Genomic DNA, 16,215 nt, shown 5'->3' on the forward strand with positions numbered 1-16,215 from the left:
GCCTCCCAAAGTGCTGGGTGAGCCAGCACACTGAGCCTAAGAGAGATGATTTAGTTGGTCTAGAGTGAGACCTAGAGTCTGCATTTCTAACAAGGTGACGCTGAAGCTGCTGGTCCATGGGCCACATTTTGCACATTAAGGACATAGAATATCTGGTGACTACTGTGAACCACTTCAGTTTAGTGTTTGAACTGTAGCTACCTAGATGCTCAGATATCAGATGCCCCTTTTTCTCTCTGTCTTTTTATTTGCTTTTTTTTTTTTTTTTTTTTTTTTGGAGATGGAGTTTTGCTCTTGTTGCCCAGGCTGGAGTGCAGTGGTGGTGTGATCTTGGCTCACCGCAACCTCGCCTCCCAGGTTCAAGCGATTCTCCTGCCTCAGCCTCCCGAGTAGCTGGGATTACAGGTGCCCGCCACCATGCCCAGCTAAGTTTTTGCATTTTTAGTAGAGATGGAGTTTTACCATGTTGACCAGGCTGGTCTTGAACTCCTGAACTCAGGTGATCCACCTGCCTCAGCCTCCCAGCTTGCTGGGATTACAAGCGTGAGCCACCACACCTGGCACTTTTTCTCTTCAGTAGTAAACAGACTTCTGGAAAGAGGGCTCCTCCTCTCCCTTAAATTAATTCAGAGGGCAAGAAACTTATTATTTCATTAAAGCTCTTTCTTTTGCCTTGTAGGGAGACTAGTGTAGCTAGGAGTGGTAGAATTCAACCCAAACTCCTATTTAAAATATGGCCATGTTTAGAATTGTGTGGTGGTTTGGGAAGCAGCATTTAGGTTAGCTCAGTGATCATTGCAGGAAGGCTAGCAACCAGGCCACTAGACTGTTGGTACTACTTTTATCATGGGTTTCTAACAGAACCTCACCCATAGAGGTCAGTGGTGTACTGCTAACAAAGTATTGCCTGGTTCCTAATAACTGTATGATTCTCAACTCTAGCTGCAGAATTGGTTCCACACAATTACCAGTTAAAAAAAAAAATACTCTCTCTCTAGCCATTGAAACTACAAAGAAAAAAAAATACTATCAATAATTGAGTCCAGGAGTAATTAAACAATATCTCTGGGAGGCAGGACCTAGACATTGGTATTTTTTAAAAGTTACCTGTGTTATTTTAATCTTGCAGCCAGGGTTGAGAACATTAAACCAAATGAAATTCCAAATGGAGTTAGGTAGAGATGTTAAAAACTGATATCTAAGCCAAGACAGTGACCGCCACAAAAGAATCCTATTCTCGAGATCCTCTTTGGCACTTTCTACAAAAACAGATATCTCTGACTTCACCTTTGTTCTTTTCCCTCTGAATATTTTTCTGTTATGATTTTCTGTGAGGTTATCCATCATGTCAGAAGTTGACTAGAAGTTGAATTTGACCAATTTAGATATGGTTGCTCAGTCCCAGGGTCCTTTTTATCCTTGCTTACTTGCCATAATTGGAGACCGAAAATCGAGGGCATTTTATATTTTGGATTGTCTAACCATTTTCTGTTCTTCTATCTTAAAACTTGATATTCATGAGAAGATATTTTTATTCTTCCTTTTTCATAGCCTGGTGATCTTCCCTTAGATCTTGTTCTGTTTCATCTTCTTTTACTGTCACACTCATGAAATTTGGCCAGGGTTAAGATTTAGTGAGTTGTAACCTTTTCCTATTAGGTTGGAGCAAATGTATGTAATTGCGATTTTTGCCATTAAAAGGAATTACTTTTGCTCCAACCTAATAGAACTGTCCTAGTCAGGAAATACTTATCAATTTATTATTTATTTGTTGTTATTACTAGTCAGAAATGCTTTGCCACAACATTCCTGAAAGCTATGGCCTTCTTCCATCAATAATAGGGACTCTCAACATTTGTGATTCTTTAAAGAGGAGTTAGGGTGGGTCCACTGCTGTGATGTAAAGAAAGTAAACATACTGCAGCTCCCCAGGTGATTGATTCTTGTATGCTTTTTTAAAGAAAGCAGTCATCTTTGAATGGAATGCCTCTTCATCTCAAGACTTGGATAAAAATGGATTTCTACCTATTCTTTTTAGTCTTCTTACTGGAACATCCTTATTTTTTGCTTGCATTTCAACATATTCTCTTTTGCTTGTACTCTACAGATAGTTTCTTCCATCTGTCAGTACAAACTGAACTATTGCTTTGATGTGGAGTAAATTCAAGTAATGTAGTTTATGTAGTTGACCTGCTCTACATGTAGAGCATGACAGTTTACTAGTTAGGTATAGGCTTGCAAAGTAGTTTTTTGGGCTTTTTGTTTCTTTTGGAAGCCATATATGTGGAGTTTTTTGGTTGGTTGGTTGGTTGGTTTTATGACTGTGGTACTTAATCTAAGAAACTGCTCGTTCTGAGTAGTGTGATTTTTCTCAATGTGCAGATCCTTCTGATTTGGTGTAGTGTGGGAGGTGACCTGATGCCCATGTGTATAACTCTTGCATATGTGTTATGTGCTCATGAGTCTGACATCTGCGAGGATCACCGAAGTAATAATTGAATCTCGGTTATTTTATTGCCTTTACTTCCAGTCTGTCAGCAGAGGCCTTGGCTAAATTACAGCCTTTTGTTCATCCCAGGTGCTGTGCTTTATTCTTTTACATAAACAGTGCTATTGTGTATCAAAAATGGAAAGGAAGAATTGTCCAAAGTGCCCTTTCTCTGTGCTGATGAAGGATTTCATCCTGGAGAAATATGCTGTGTGCCCAGCTTGAGTGGTATGGAATAGAGGAGAAACTGCCTTTTCCTGACCCCTAGTCCATGTTTTTCCCACTGTTTCTTTCAGGTGTTTACCTTTGAGATATCTAAAGTCATAAGCTATTTATTAATAGTTTTGAGATTTTTTAGCCCACAGGAAATCCATCATCTGTACTAGTTTTACATCTTTATTTTTCTTCCTTTGGGGGAGCTTTGCAATGATTTAAAAGCTTAGTTTTTAGAGTTTGTGTTATGTGGAAAGATCTTTGTAAGTTGTTGCCCGTTAAATTTCTCAGTGAGGCTTCCATAACCGCCATCTTTGTATCAGTGCATACGTTTAGTCAAGGCTGGCCTCAGGCAGTTTTGAGAATAAGTACTAATTTCTGAGTGCTATTCCCTGTGCTAGAACTTTTATAATTTCTAATCCTCAGAACAACTCAGGAAGATAATTGGTATTGGGCCCCATTTTACAGAAAACTGAAGGTCATATAGTAAGTTGCAGAGTTGGGATTTAAACCCAGGACTTCTTTAAAACTTCAAAGTTTATACACTTTATGCTATCCTGTAATTTTCCAGTTAGTTTCTTATTGTCACCTTCTAGAATAGAATACAGTTTCACCTAAATGGTCCTTCTCAAACTGGGAAACGCAGTCTCTGGAGTACACAGCAGAGTGCAGGGTGCATTTGAAGCTGCAGAATAAATATGGCTCATTGCCTTGCAGTGTCAGGCTTACTTGATGGTAAATAATATAAAGAGAATATACACTGGTATGTTACAACTTAGAGTGTAAAATTGCATGACTTTAAGATAAAACATACAGCTTGCTTGCCCTGGGCCTCTTGATGGTGTACATCCCAGGTCCCTGAGTGTATGACTTTGGGCCAATGTGTCACATGAAAGTTGGAAAAGGACTACAAAAGTATGTTCATTCATGAAAAAAAGAGACTGAATAATAAGTTCATGTACCTTTCTTGCAGCAAGAGGAAGAGATGGTTCATCTTAGCCTTATTTATTTATTTAAAGACAGGTTCACTGCAACCTTGAGCTCCTGGGCTCAAGTAGTCCTCCCATCTCAGCCTCCCAAAGTGTTAGGATTTACAGGCGTGAGCCACTATGCCTGACCATTTTATTTTCATTTAAGTAAAACCACAAAAATCTCCTTTTCCCATCTTTTCACCGGTGAGCTGTAATAAAGCAGTAGTACTTTCAGGGCAGTTAAATGATGTGCAGGCGTTCTTCTTCTGAAAATTTGCTCTCAAAACCACTCAAATAATACGTTTCCTCCCTAGAATGAGTTTTGATCCAGCTGGAAGATGTTTGTTTTTTTTGAGACAAGGTCTTGCTTTGTCACCCAAGCTACAGTACAATGGTGTGATCATAGCTCACTGCAGCCTCAAACTCCTGAGCTCAAGTGATCCTCCAACCTCAGCCTCCCAAGTAGCTGGGACTACAGGCACAAGCTGCACACTTGGCTAATGGGTGTTCATTTTTTTTCCTCAGTTGGTTCTATTCATATCTGTTGGCAATGTTGATACAGATACTGTGCTCTAGGCCAGTTGGTAAACGATTTTGTCAGGCTTTTGTCCTTTTGGTGATAATTTTCCCTAATAAAATGATTCATTTCAAAATTGTCTCCCAGAAAATACTGCCAGTAGCTATATATATATTACTGCCAGTAGCTGTAAATATACTTATATATTTACAAAACATTCATTCATTCAATAAATAAGTATTTGAGTGCCCAGTATTCAGGCTCTATTCTGTATACCAGGCATATAGAATGGTCCTTGCAACCTTCCGAAACAGTCCTTGCAAGCTTACATTTGGGTAGGGGAGACAAATGATAAAGTAGCAAATGCTTTGAAAGAAACTGAGACAGAATAAAGAGGTTCTCTTGTTGATTTTTACTATATTCATCATTTGAGTTCTGTCTGACCTAAGAGACCTATGGTGTCCATTCTAAGGACTTTTTGTCTTACATCAGGAGATAATCCGTTACATCCCCCTACTTTTCCGCTGATAGAAGCCTTTTCTCCCCTCAGGTTATGGAGTCTTCTGATGATTTTTATATGATCTCAATGCATTAATGCTATTCCTTATCAAGTCTTCTCTCAGCCATCAGTTTATTAGCTTTTGCATGGTTACAGAGTCTTTCCACCAATTTGATTAGTTATATTTTGTGATTTTTTTTGCATAGCTTTTTTTTTTTGAGACAGGATCTCACTCTGTCACCCAGGCTAGAATGCAGTGGCACTACAATGACATACTGCAGCGTTGACCTCCCTGAACCCAGGTGATCCTCCCACCACAGCCTCCGAACTAGCTGAGACTACAGGTGCACACCACTACACCCAGCTAATTTTTGTGTTTTTTTGTAGAGTCATGGTTTTGCCATGTTGTTCAGGCTGGTCTTGAGCTCCTGGGCTCAGGCAGTCCACTGCCTCAGCTTCCCTAAGGGCTGGGATTACAAGTGTGAGCCACTATTCCCAGCCCTGAATAGCTTTCTGAAGATCAAATTAAAATTTGCAGCCTAGTAGCTGAAAACCATACTTTAACCTACAAGATACTGTGTGCCATCTAAAATTAAACTGATAGAAAGACACACACTGATGATTTTGACACCAATAGGATTTTGACAATAGTAAGTTTTATTGTTTGTGATGGGAGTCACTGTGTACTATTTTTGCACCATTCTGTTGACTCCTGAATAATAGAGCTATTGGTAAGCTATATGGCTTGGAGCATTCCTTGGATTCCCTTTAATTCAGTAAATTCTAGAAAACATTAAATAAAAGAGACACTAGCTCTAAATAGGAGCATAGAAATGTCTGAGCTTCAGATATACACCTGCAGTTAAGAGAATCTCTTCAGATACCTAGACAGATCCACAGTTTTAGAAGCAAATAGATGTACTTTGGACTGGCCAGACATACGTCAAAGGGGCTAACCCAGATCAGTCATTGTGATAATTTGTGGGATTTTTTTTTCCAGTCCTCTCAGTGGTTATCTCAGATGATATTCCTTTATAAAATTTAAAAATTCCTTTTCAAATTTTCTTTTCTTGGAGTCAGGCAGATTTGTTCCCTTATATAACTTCAATCTTGAGTTCTTTCTCTGTATTTCTGCTGTTGTAGCACATTGCCATTGGACGAGGGCCTTTCCTTTTGTTATCTAAAGCTGACCTGAGCCTGTGTGCAGGCTCAGCTCTGGGACTTTTGGCTCTGCCTGGCTCTGCAGAGCTCATGTAACCATGCCGAAATCCCTTTAGCCCGTAAGTTACAATAAGTCACCATAAAACCCATTTTCTGTCTGGTTACTGAACATTATTGTGTAATGACACATTATTGCGTAGTTTAACATGAACCAAGTTCCACTCAGCATTACTTCAGATGTGATGAAGTAGCCACTCTTTGGTAGTAGACAAATGTTAGTATTATTCTCAGTGCCATTTAATGACTACAACAATTATGGGGGACTACTGTGATTGGAGACTGGGGGAACTACACCACTAGCAGAAAATTTGGATTTAGGTATCAGTTACAGACTTTTCTCTTTTTTTTTGAGACGGAGTCTTGCTCTGTCGCCCAGGCTGGAGTGCAGTGGCACAATCTCAGCTCACTGCAAGCTCCACCTCCCAGGTTCACACCATTCTCCTGCCTCAGCCTCCCAAGTAGCTGGGACTACAGGTGCCCACCACCACGCCTGGCTAATTTTTTGTATTTTAGTAGAGACGGGGTTTCCCTGTGTTAGCCAGAGTGGTCTGGATCTCCTGACCTCTTGATCTGCCTGCCTCGGCCTCCGTAAGTGCTGGGATTACAGGCTTGAGCCACCGTGCCCAGCCCAATTACAGACTGTTAATACAGACTTTTAATACAGACTGTTCAATTTTCAGTATTTGAAATATTCTTTTCCTGAAGTTGGCATCTTTCCCCCCTTCTTTCTGTATCTGATTTAGTTGACCTATAATTGACATCATTTTCTTCATGGAGAAAATGGCAGCCTCAGTAAGGCAATCCTGGGAACAATAGTGAGTGGACACCTGCAAGAGACACTTAAAATACAGTGTCTAGACATTTAAGATCAGGATCAAAGCCATACCCTGCACTCCTATTCCTTTTCCGTCCTGTCTCCTACTAGTTCACTGGATAACAGATATCACTCTGAGTTTTACAAGTTCTAGTTTGATTGATTTTGTACCCTACCTGATAAGTGTGGGCTTACAGTATGTCCAGACAGATGAACCTGACTCCCAATAATCTCAGGCTGGGTGCAATGATTCACACCTGTAATCCCGGCACTTTGTGAGGCTGAGGTGGAAGAATCGCTTGAACCCAGGAGTGAGACCAGCCTGAACAACAAAGTAAATTTTTTTTTTAAACAAATAGTGTCCTACTGAACTGAAATGGTTACTGTCTAGTTCAGACTGATATACAACAACTTTCTGTGTAGTTGTTCACTTTCTAGCTTTCTTTTTTTCTTGATGAATATCTGCTTCCTCCTGTTTGTCACTTGTAGATAAGAGTGGTCATTTGTCACTGGGTAATTCGCTTCCATTCCTTCTGACGTCTCCCTGTTAGTCACTCACACCCATCATCATGCTGTCACCTTGCCATGGTTTCAGGGAGGAGGATAATCTCCATTAGAATCTTTTTCAGTTAAGAGGAGAGTTGCTCAATAGTCTGGATAAGCTGTAGTCTTGCTAGTTAGAAAACATGTACAGCATCGAAATTGTCCTTTCCATTTGCTGTCTGAACATAGCACAAGTAGGTGAACCTTTGTATCCCTGACTGTGTCTCTGATATCTTTTGGACCCTGTCTGTGTCAGATGAGAGTTCATGTTTCTTGCTGAGTTGTATCTGATATACTGAACATAAACAAAGGAATGGCAAGACTGCTTTTCAGTTCTTCATGATTTTAAATAAAATTGACAAGCAGCACTGGGGGACAGTACTTTCAGATCCTTTCCAGCTAAGATAATATTCATATATCATTCAAAGATAAAAAGAATGAAATATAAGAAAATAAGGGCTATGAATGTGCTTTCTTTCCTTTGGTCTAAACACCACCCATGAATCCCTTTTCTCAATGCCTTTTACTGAATTTAGCAAAACTGCTGTTTCCTTTCCAATGTGTTTTTCTTTCTTGCTGTTCTATGCCAAGCAGGTCCATAAAGAATTCTATCTCTTTCAATCTTGGATTATAAGCCTAGCCAGAAGAGGGGAGAATAAGTTGGGAGAGGGAGTAAGCCCATCAGAAAGTCGAAAACCACCTCAGAGTATCAGGACAAATGAAACATTTTTTGTAGAATCCTTTCCAGGGTTTTCTTCTCTGCTCAAATTCTTTTTTTTTTTTTTTTTTTATTTTAATTTTAATTTTTTTTTTTTTTTTTTGAGACGGAGTCTTGCTCTGTTGCCCAGGCTATAGTGCAATGGTGTGATCTCGGCTCACTGCAATCTCTGCCTCCCGGGTTTAAGCAATTCTTGTATCTCAGCCTCCTAAGTAGCTAGGACTACAGGTTTCTGTCACCAGGCCCAGCTAATTTTTGTATTTTTAATAGAGATGGGTTTCACCGTATTGGTCAGGCTGGTCTTGAACTCCTGACCTCAGGTGATCAACCCACCTTAGCCTCCCAAAGTGCTAGGATTACAGGCGCAAGCCACTGCGCCCAGCCTTTAGTCACAAGTTCCAAAGTCATTTCTAAGCAGATGAAATCTTGTCTGACTCTAAATAACTAATTCTCTAATGGCAGTGTTTTCAACCTTGGCTTTACATTAGAATCAACTGAGGAAGCTTTCAAAATTCTGATGCCCAGGCTACACTTCAGAACAATTAAATTACCATCTCTGGGGGCGAGTAGTTTTTAAAGCACTACTCTCTGCAACTCCCACACACAGATGGTTGATTCCATTGTGTATCCAAGGGTGAAACCATACTACTGAAACATAATTGATGTAGTTATTAGTATTCTTAGAAAGCTTAGATATTAGTCTAAGAAACCTCCAGGTTTTTATGAAGGGGAAATTAAAAATTAAAGACTGCCTTTGCAAACTTATTTGATATGAGTATTTTTTTTTTTTTAACACATATCAACCCTCTGTTCTAGTCTAACTGGCCTTTTCATTCTACATGCTTTCTCTGCCTTTGTTCATGCTATTTGAGAAATGATCTTCCCCCATTTTTGCTTTTTATAATTTCACACTACCACCTCTCTGAAGCTTCATTCTTTCAGCCAGAGGTAGGTTTTTCCCTTCAGAACTTCCCTTTTTTGCTTTAGTATATTCTGTATGGTTTTGCATTCATGTTTTATTTCTCCGGCTAGTTTGCAAAGCCTCATTCTTACCTATGTAGTCCCCTGTAGTACCTATGTAGTAGATGCCAGGCATCTTTATATCCCTTGTAATGCCTTGCATCCAGTAAATGTTATGTAAATGTTTGTTTGCATAAAAGGAATTTCAGATGTCATGCTGCAGATGTGTGCTATGATAGAACTGGGGAGAAAACAGATGTGTAATATCTTTTCTATGCCCTTCACACTTTTCCAGTTACTCAAATTCTTGATTTGGAGATGACTTTTTTTTTTTTTTTTTTTTTTTTTGAGACGGAGTCTTGCTCTTGTCACCCAGGTTGAAGTGCAATGGCATGATCTCAGCACACAACCTCCTCCTCCCAGGTTCAAGTGATGCGCCTGCCTCAGCCTCCCAAGTAGCTGGGATTACAGACACTCGCCACCACACCCAGCTAATTTTTTGTATTTTTAGTAGATATGGGGGGGGTTTCACCATGTTGGCCAGGCTGGTCTTGAACTCCTGACCTCATGATCCACCCACCTCGGCCTCCCAAAGTGCTGGGATTACAGGCGTGAGCCACTGGGCCCAGTCAAGGATGACCTTTTTATTTGTTTAAGTATGTGATTTTCATCCCCTGTGCAACCATTAAGTAGTCTTCAGGAATCAGATTCTGGAAATGTTAGCTCTGGCTGGGAGTGCTTTATAGTTTACAACAGAGCATGCTTGCTAATGCCAGTTATGAAGCACCTACCAGGGTTATTTTCTGTCATGGTTTAAACAAAACTTTCTTGTAGTCCTCACTATTTTTTAATATTTAAGATTAATTTTTAGATTTTTGAGAATGCCGTTTTATGTACTACTACTCTCTGTTCATTGAGAAGATAAATCCTCTTTTCTCAGTCTTAAAGATACAAAATAATAGTTACAACTCAATGATCTGCAAGTTCCTACCACTAAATGACTATAAAGGAGAGTGTGTTTAGAGCAGACAAAGCATTTGATGATTCAGGGAAGTGTTTTAGACGCACAGTGAGAACTAGGAGGAAACAACTGTGGAACTGTAGCAAAAAGTAGATTTTGCTTTTGAAACAGCTCCATTAGTTGTGTTTATGTGTGTTTTACATTGCGTTATGCCACCTATTTTCAGCTTGAGTTCTTTAATGTTTTTGTCAAGGAAGACCGACTTCAGAGTGAATTATATCTTATCAGAATCCTGAGAAAAAAAGCAAGACTAAGACCATGTGGAGTTATTTTCTTGTCAGCTAGGTAATTCAGTTAGTCTCATTCTCTAATGCTTAACATCCTTTTTAAATGATCTCCAAATAAATCACATTTCTCCTTAGTAGAACTGACTGTGAAAGAGATTTGAAGCACTGCATGCTTCCCCACTTCCTCCGTAGACAGTCCAAGTATTTTCTTTTTTAGGAACATTCCAAACTCTAAAAATCACTTTTGTTCCACCTATAATTTTTGCAGCTTGAAATTGCAGCTCAATACTAATTTGGCTCTTACTTTTTCAGTGGGGCAGCAGGTTTTGTAAATTAAAACACATTAATTGTTTTGTTTTTTGGCTTTTTCTTTTCCAACACCTCCCAACCCCCTCCGTCCACCCCCTACTATAAGTTTCCTTTTAAAGAAAAAATAAAGCATATTCAAAACATTGCCGCTTAGGGATAGAGCTTCTTAGAATATGCATACTTTTTAAATCTTATTTGGGTTTGTGCCTGTGTATCCCAGTGGAAAGATTGGATCTGAAACATCCCTGAGATGTCCCAGCTCCGTCTTCTTTCCAACTTTCCTCCAAACTAATACACCATCACTACCACCACTTAGTTCCCCTAATACATATTTCTTTGTAATCTACAATTTTTTTAGGCTTTGGGAGACAAGTTGAATGGCATGTATTTCCAGCAGCTTGGTAGAGCAATTTACAGATTCTATATGGGCATCTAGTATTTAGCTAAATGAACTCTACCTCTCTCTCCTCTCTCTCCTTTCTCTCTTTCAGCTTGGCAGTGACCTTGGCGGGGGCATTGGAGGAAGTCCGGCAGTAAGTGCCATCTGTTTTTTTCACCATGAGAAGCACTGCCCCCTGTTTGATGCCTTTCCTATGTACATATTATCAGACCAGCCACTGCTGCTGTCTAGCACTGCACACCAAAACCTCTTTAACAGTATATGGGGAGTAGAAAACAGTACAGGGTTAGTTGGGATTGTTGGGGTCATGCACCACGTGGTGTAGAGACATCTTTAAGGATTAGTGTTCCAGTGCTTACAGAGATCTTTGTCTTTCTGATATTAAAGAGCTAAAGGAAATGGACCCTTCCATCTTGACTGGCGAATGCTTATTCCCTGGTGTCACCTAGAAAGAACTTGAGAGGGTCAGCTGGACTCAGAGTGAGACTCTCCTTATAAATGAATTAGTTTTGGGGGTGTGAATGTCCATCTCCCCGAGGAGAGCTTCCTACTAGATATTTATGTCTAAATGGGAAAGGAAATACTACTTTGCTGAACCCAGGTGGAAATGGAACTGCTGTTTAAGTTGGATACTTCTCCCTCTTTCTATAAAAACAAACTCCTCCTTTCTTAGGGTACCTGTAGGCCTTTTGCACAGAATCATGGAAGCTAAAATTGGAAACAAACACAAAATCTTGAATCACTGTGTTCCTGTATCCTACCGAGTACTCTCTTGATAAAGCTTCTACAGAATGAGTGTGTCTTATCAATGATGAAAAAATAACTGTCATGATTAAAAAGATGAAGAATATACTAATTTGACTCCTAAGAATATTGTAATTATGGTTTTTTTTATTGATTTATCAAAACTACTAAGATATGTAGCAATATTTTAAGGACTGTTAATCGGTTCTTCCCAATCTCCCCTCTGCCCCCCCTTTTTTTTTCCTGCAGGTGGGACAATCCTTCATCCCATCATCGGTGCCTGCAACCTTTGCTCCTTCACCTACACCTGCTGTTGTCAGCAGTGGACTGAATGACCTGTTTGAACTCTCCACAGGCATAGGCATGGCACCCGGTGGATATGTGGCTCCTAAGGCTGTAAGTAAAGAGTTAACATAGCAATACTTTCTTAATGGACAGGACCCAAATTGTTTCACTTTTAACATTTGTGTTACTTCTACTGGTAATAAATCAAAGCTTTGGGCCCTTGTTCTGGAGGACTTAAGAGGAAGATGAAAGGTGGCTTCAAACTTAGCAGTAGGAAGCACCATTAGCATCCTTGTTAAACTTTTTTATAATTAGACTTAAAATTTGAAATATTAATTATTTGAGTTTTGTTCCCATGTTTAGAAATATTGTCTAGTTTGTCAATGTTGAAGTCAATCTAGTGAAAATCTAGTGGTATGTAGTGCACCAGCAGGAGAAAAAAATACAGAGAAGTCATTTCTCTTATTCCCTTTTCCCCATTGGTATTACATATGGATTCTAGAATGCCACTGCTTAGATTTGGTTTTCATGGATTTTAGTGTACCTTTTTAGAGTTCTGATTTAGGTTTGTGTCATTGGGGCTCTTCTTGTCTTGTCTTAACCTTACTTGATGTCACTCACAGTGAAATTCAAGAGGGGAGACTCCCGGTTAAGGAAACTCATTCAAGCCCTTGAGAAAAGCACCATCCAGGCTAGGCCAGGCTTCATATAGTCTTGCCTTTCTGAAGACCAATTTGACTGGTTGCTTCCTGAATTCTCTGCTTACTAATCTGACTCCTTATGGGGGATCCCTGCTATAGAGATGTAGACCAGTTGTCCATTCCAGGAGTCATAACTGTGATAACTGAGTGTGTATAGTTATTACAGTACATAGCAAAACCAAAGATATTCAAAATTGAGCCATAGTGTTTTGGCACACCTCGGTAGCTTTGTTGTAAGGTTTACTATATTGGATATTATCTTCAGACTTTTAATTATTAATTATCTAATGCACTCATTTACTAACATAAAAGTAATGTATACAAATGACCAATGTAAATAATATGAAAATGTAAGATGGAAATTTGTCTCCCCCTGTCCCCCATTTCCCATGTATAGACACTGTTAACTTTCTTGTATGTCCTTTCAAAAGAAAAAGATCATGCATATAGCTGTATATTTGTATCCTTTGAACATTCTGTGTCAATGGAATATACTATTTTGCACCTTGGTTTTTTCTCTACCATATTCTTTTGAATCCGTGTATCTACTAAATTGATATACCATAATTTATTTAATCACTCCTCTGTTAATGAACATTTAGTTTATTCCCTGGTCCTCTCCACCACCTGCCATTCTTTCAGTGTGGCTGAGTATATTACCATGATTATTCCCCACCCACAGATCCTTTGGTATTCTGTCTTAGGTGGTCAGAACAGCTCATGACTCCTGATTTTAAAAAAATTTTTTTTTTGAGACAAAGTCTCGTTCTGTTGCCCAGGCTGGAGTGCAGTGGCACCATCTCGGCTCACTGCAAGCTCCGCCTCCCCGGTTCATGCCATTCTCCTGCCTCAGCCTTCCCAGTAACTGGGACTACAGGCATCCACCACCATGCCCGGCTAATTTCTTTTTGTATTTTTGTTATCCAGGATGGTCTCGATCTCCTGACCTCATGATCCGTCTGCCTTGGCCTCCTAAAGTGCTGGGATTACAGGCATGAGCCACTATGCCCGGCCTTAAATTTTTTAATCTTCATTTTTTGTAATAGTATAGGCCAGATGTATCACAGATTCCGGGACCAAGGGGTGTGTTATGATTTATTTAAATAGATAGAATAGGCATTCAGATTATATGAGCAATATCTGAGTATTTACTATTTACCACAAACTGAGCAAGAGTTAAAAATGTATATAAGACATGGTCGATGCCTTTAAGGAAATTACCAATAATGGCTTTGGTTGGAAATGATGAAAAAAAATCTTCAAAGATTACAGGCATGCTATTTTCATTAGCAGATGCAGTTTGTTCCCTTTAAACCATTTTACCAAAACTAACAGAAAAGCACATTATACTCATTGGAATTTTTCTTTTCCTCTTGGTAGCAGTACTCTTAAAAGCAGTAAAATAACCAAGCTGAACAAAAGAGCAGAAGCCAGGGTCGTTTAAAGACTGGTTTTTAAAAATTATTATTATTTGCTTCTTAAATAATTGGCAACGATCTCAAAATTCAGAAAATAAGACTCTATCCAGAGTCTTTTGCACTGGATTGATATTTATAGTATAGAATTTACTATAATTGCCTAAGGAAATGAATTTGTTCACTTAATTGTTAATCTTAATTTGTTCTTGATTTGTTAAAAAATAGGTAGCATCAAGATAAATCTTGTCTGGTTCTATTGAGCTTTATTGTGTGTTTCAGGTCTGGCTACCTGCAGTAAAGGCTAAAGGCTTGGAGATTTCAGGAACATTTACTCACCGCCAAGGGCACATCTATATGGAAATGAACTTCACCAATAAAGCTCTGCAGCATATGACAGATTTTGCAATCCAGTTTAACAAGAATAGGTAAGAAATCTGAGTCCCTAGCTTGACGTTGAGACAACAGTTTGCCTTAGAACCAACAAGAGAACTTTCCATTTAGCACTGGTTAAAAACTCACATATTGGTCCAGGTGCAGTGGCTCATGCCTGTAATCCCAACATTTGGGAGGCCGAGGCGGGCGGATCACCTGAGGTCATGGGTTCAAAAGACCAGTCTGGCCAACATGGTGAAACCCTGTCTCTACTGAAAATACAAAAATGAGCTGAGCGTGGTGGCGAGTATCTGTAATCCCAGCTACTGAGGAGGCTGAAGCAGGCAAATCCTTTGAACCCGGGTGGCCAAGGTTGCAGTGAGCCGAGATTGCGCCAGTGCACTCCAGCCCGGGCAACAGAGTGAGACTCCATCTCAAAAAGAAAACCAAACCTCACATATTGGCAGATGCTGTATGTAGAGTGAGCCCTGGCTCTTGCAAGTCTTTTCAGTTATCAGCTTCAACTCTGGAGGCACTAGGGAGTTTGTTGGGAAATTTATCCAAATGCGATGAAGAAACCAGAACTTATTTACTATCTTGGATTCTAGGATTAGAACATTTTTGACAAATTTTTAACTGAAATCCATTTATTCAACAAATCATTGTTTAGCATTAGTATGAGCCAGACATTTCTAGGTACTAGGGCTAGAGTAGTGAATCAAACAAAGCTCCTGACTGAAAGTTCGCATTTTGGTGGGAAAAGTTAGCATATTTGGTTGGTGTAAGAAATATGGAAGTGTATATGCTGACCAAATAATCACATAAACCTTGACAACCTCCTTTTAGCAATCAATTCTCTGCCTTAATAAGGAAGAGAGCATGAAGAAGTAAAATGTTAATGTCTTATTCTTTTTGAAACATCAGTGGTTTTTATTCAGTTTTATGGTTCAGGAAACTGGCTGTTAGACCTTAATGGCATGTCCATTCATTTGTAAATACAGGATATTTAACCCTGCATATAAAAAGTGGTAATTGGACCCTTAAAGCAGATTTAATAAAGTTTGTCAATAACAATTTGCATCAGTGACTGTCTGATTTATTTCTCATCATTTGGAAACACTTTTGTACTCTGGATTTGAGAGCTTGGCATGTTAAAAATCATTTAACTATCTGGAAAGTCTGTGTTTCTTTCTGTCAAGACTACCAATATTTCCAGCCACTTTTGAGGAGCTGGCCTTGTTAAAGGCCAAGGCTGTTGGGAAAATAAGTAAATAATAGGCCAAAGCTGTTGGTGGAATCTGTTGTTGTAATAAAGGAAATCTGCAGATGCAGAGTCTGCATTCATCTCTAGCCTTTTTTTCCTCCCCCCCTTTTTTTTTTGGAGAAGGAGTCTCACTCTGTTGCCCAGACTGGAGTGCAGTAGAGCAATCTCGGCAGCTCACTGCAACCTCTTTTATTCTGTTCCATTGTTTTGTTTCTGTTTTTCTTCTTTGGGGTTTTCAGTTATTCATTTATTGACTCTCTGTTTATTTTTATATACTGTTTTTCTCTCTAATCGTCAAAAAAAACATCAAATTCTTTTATATCAGCAAATATCCAATTAGTGTCAGATTTTCACAGTAGTCTAATGTTTTTGTACTGTTTGCTTTGTCTGAACAGGGTCCCAGTAAGGTCCCATACATTGCAATTATTTAATAAGTGCCTTAAGGCCCTTTAAATCTATAGGTTCCTCGTCCTTCTCTGTTTTGTTCCTTAAAATCTATCTCCTCCTCCCTCTCTGTTTTGTTCCTTAAA

The 16,215-nt window shown here is 39.2% G+C and overlaps 1 protein-coding gene across 5 annotated transcripts in view; it reads left to right on the forward strand.

Moving 5' to 3' along the window:
- The window catches only part of AP2B1 (adaptor related protein complex 2 subunit beta 1), a 140,024-nt gene that overhangs the window by 71,784 nt on the left and 52,025 nt on the right, over positions 1 to 16,215 (forward strand). For 4 of the 5 annotated variants that reach the window (XM_023190821.3, XM_026447590.1, XM_023190822.3 and 1 more), the window contains exons 15-17: positions 10,993 to 11,034; positions 11,895 to 12,041; positions 14,329 to 14,474. In XM_023190821.3, the coding sequence (XP_023046589.2) occupies positions 10,993 to 11,034; positions 11,895 to 12,041; positions 14,329 to 14,474 (335 nt within the window). The remainder of the gene's footprint in view (positions 1 to 10,992; positions 11,035 to 11,894; positions 12,042 to 14,328; positions 14,475 to 16,215) is intronic. The other variant, XM_023190825.3, reaches the window with a different exon arrangement.

The sequence above is a fragment of the Piliocolobus tephrosceles genome, chromosome 16 (assembly GCF_002776525.5).
Source record: "Piliocolobus tephrosceles isolate RC106 chromosome 16, ASM277652v3, whole genome shotgun sequence".
In the NCBI taxonomy this organism is placed as follows: Eukaryota; Metazoa; Chordata; class Mammalia; order Primates; family Cercopithecidae; genus Piliocolobus; species Piliocolobus tephrosceles.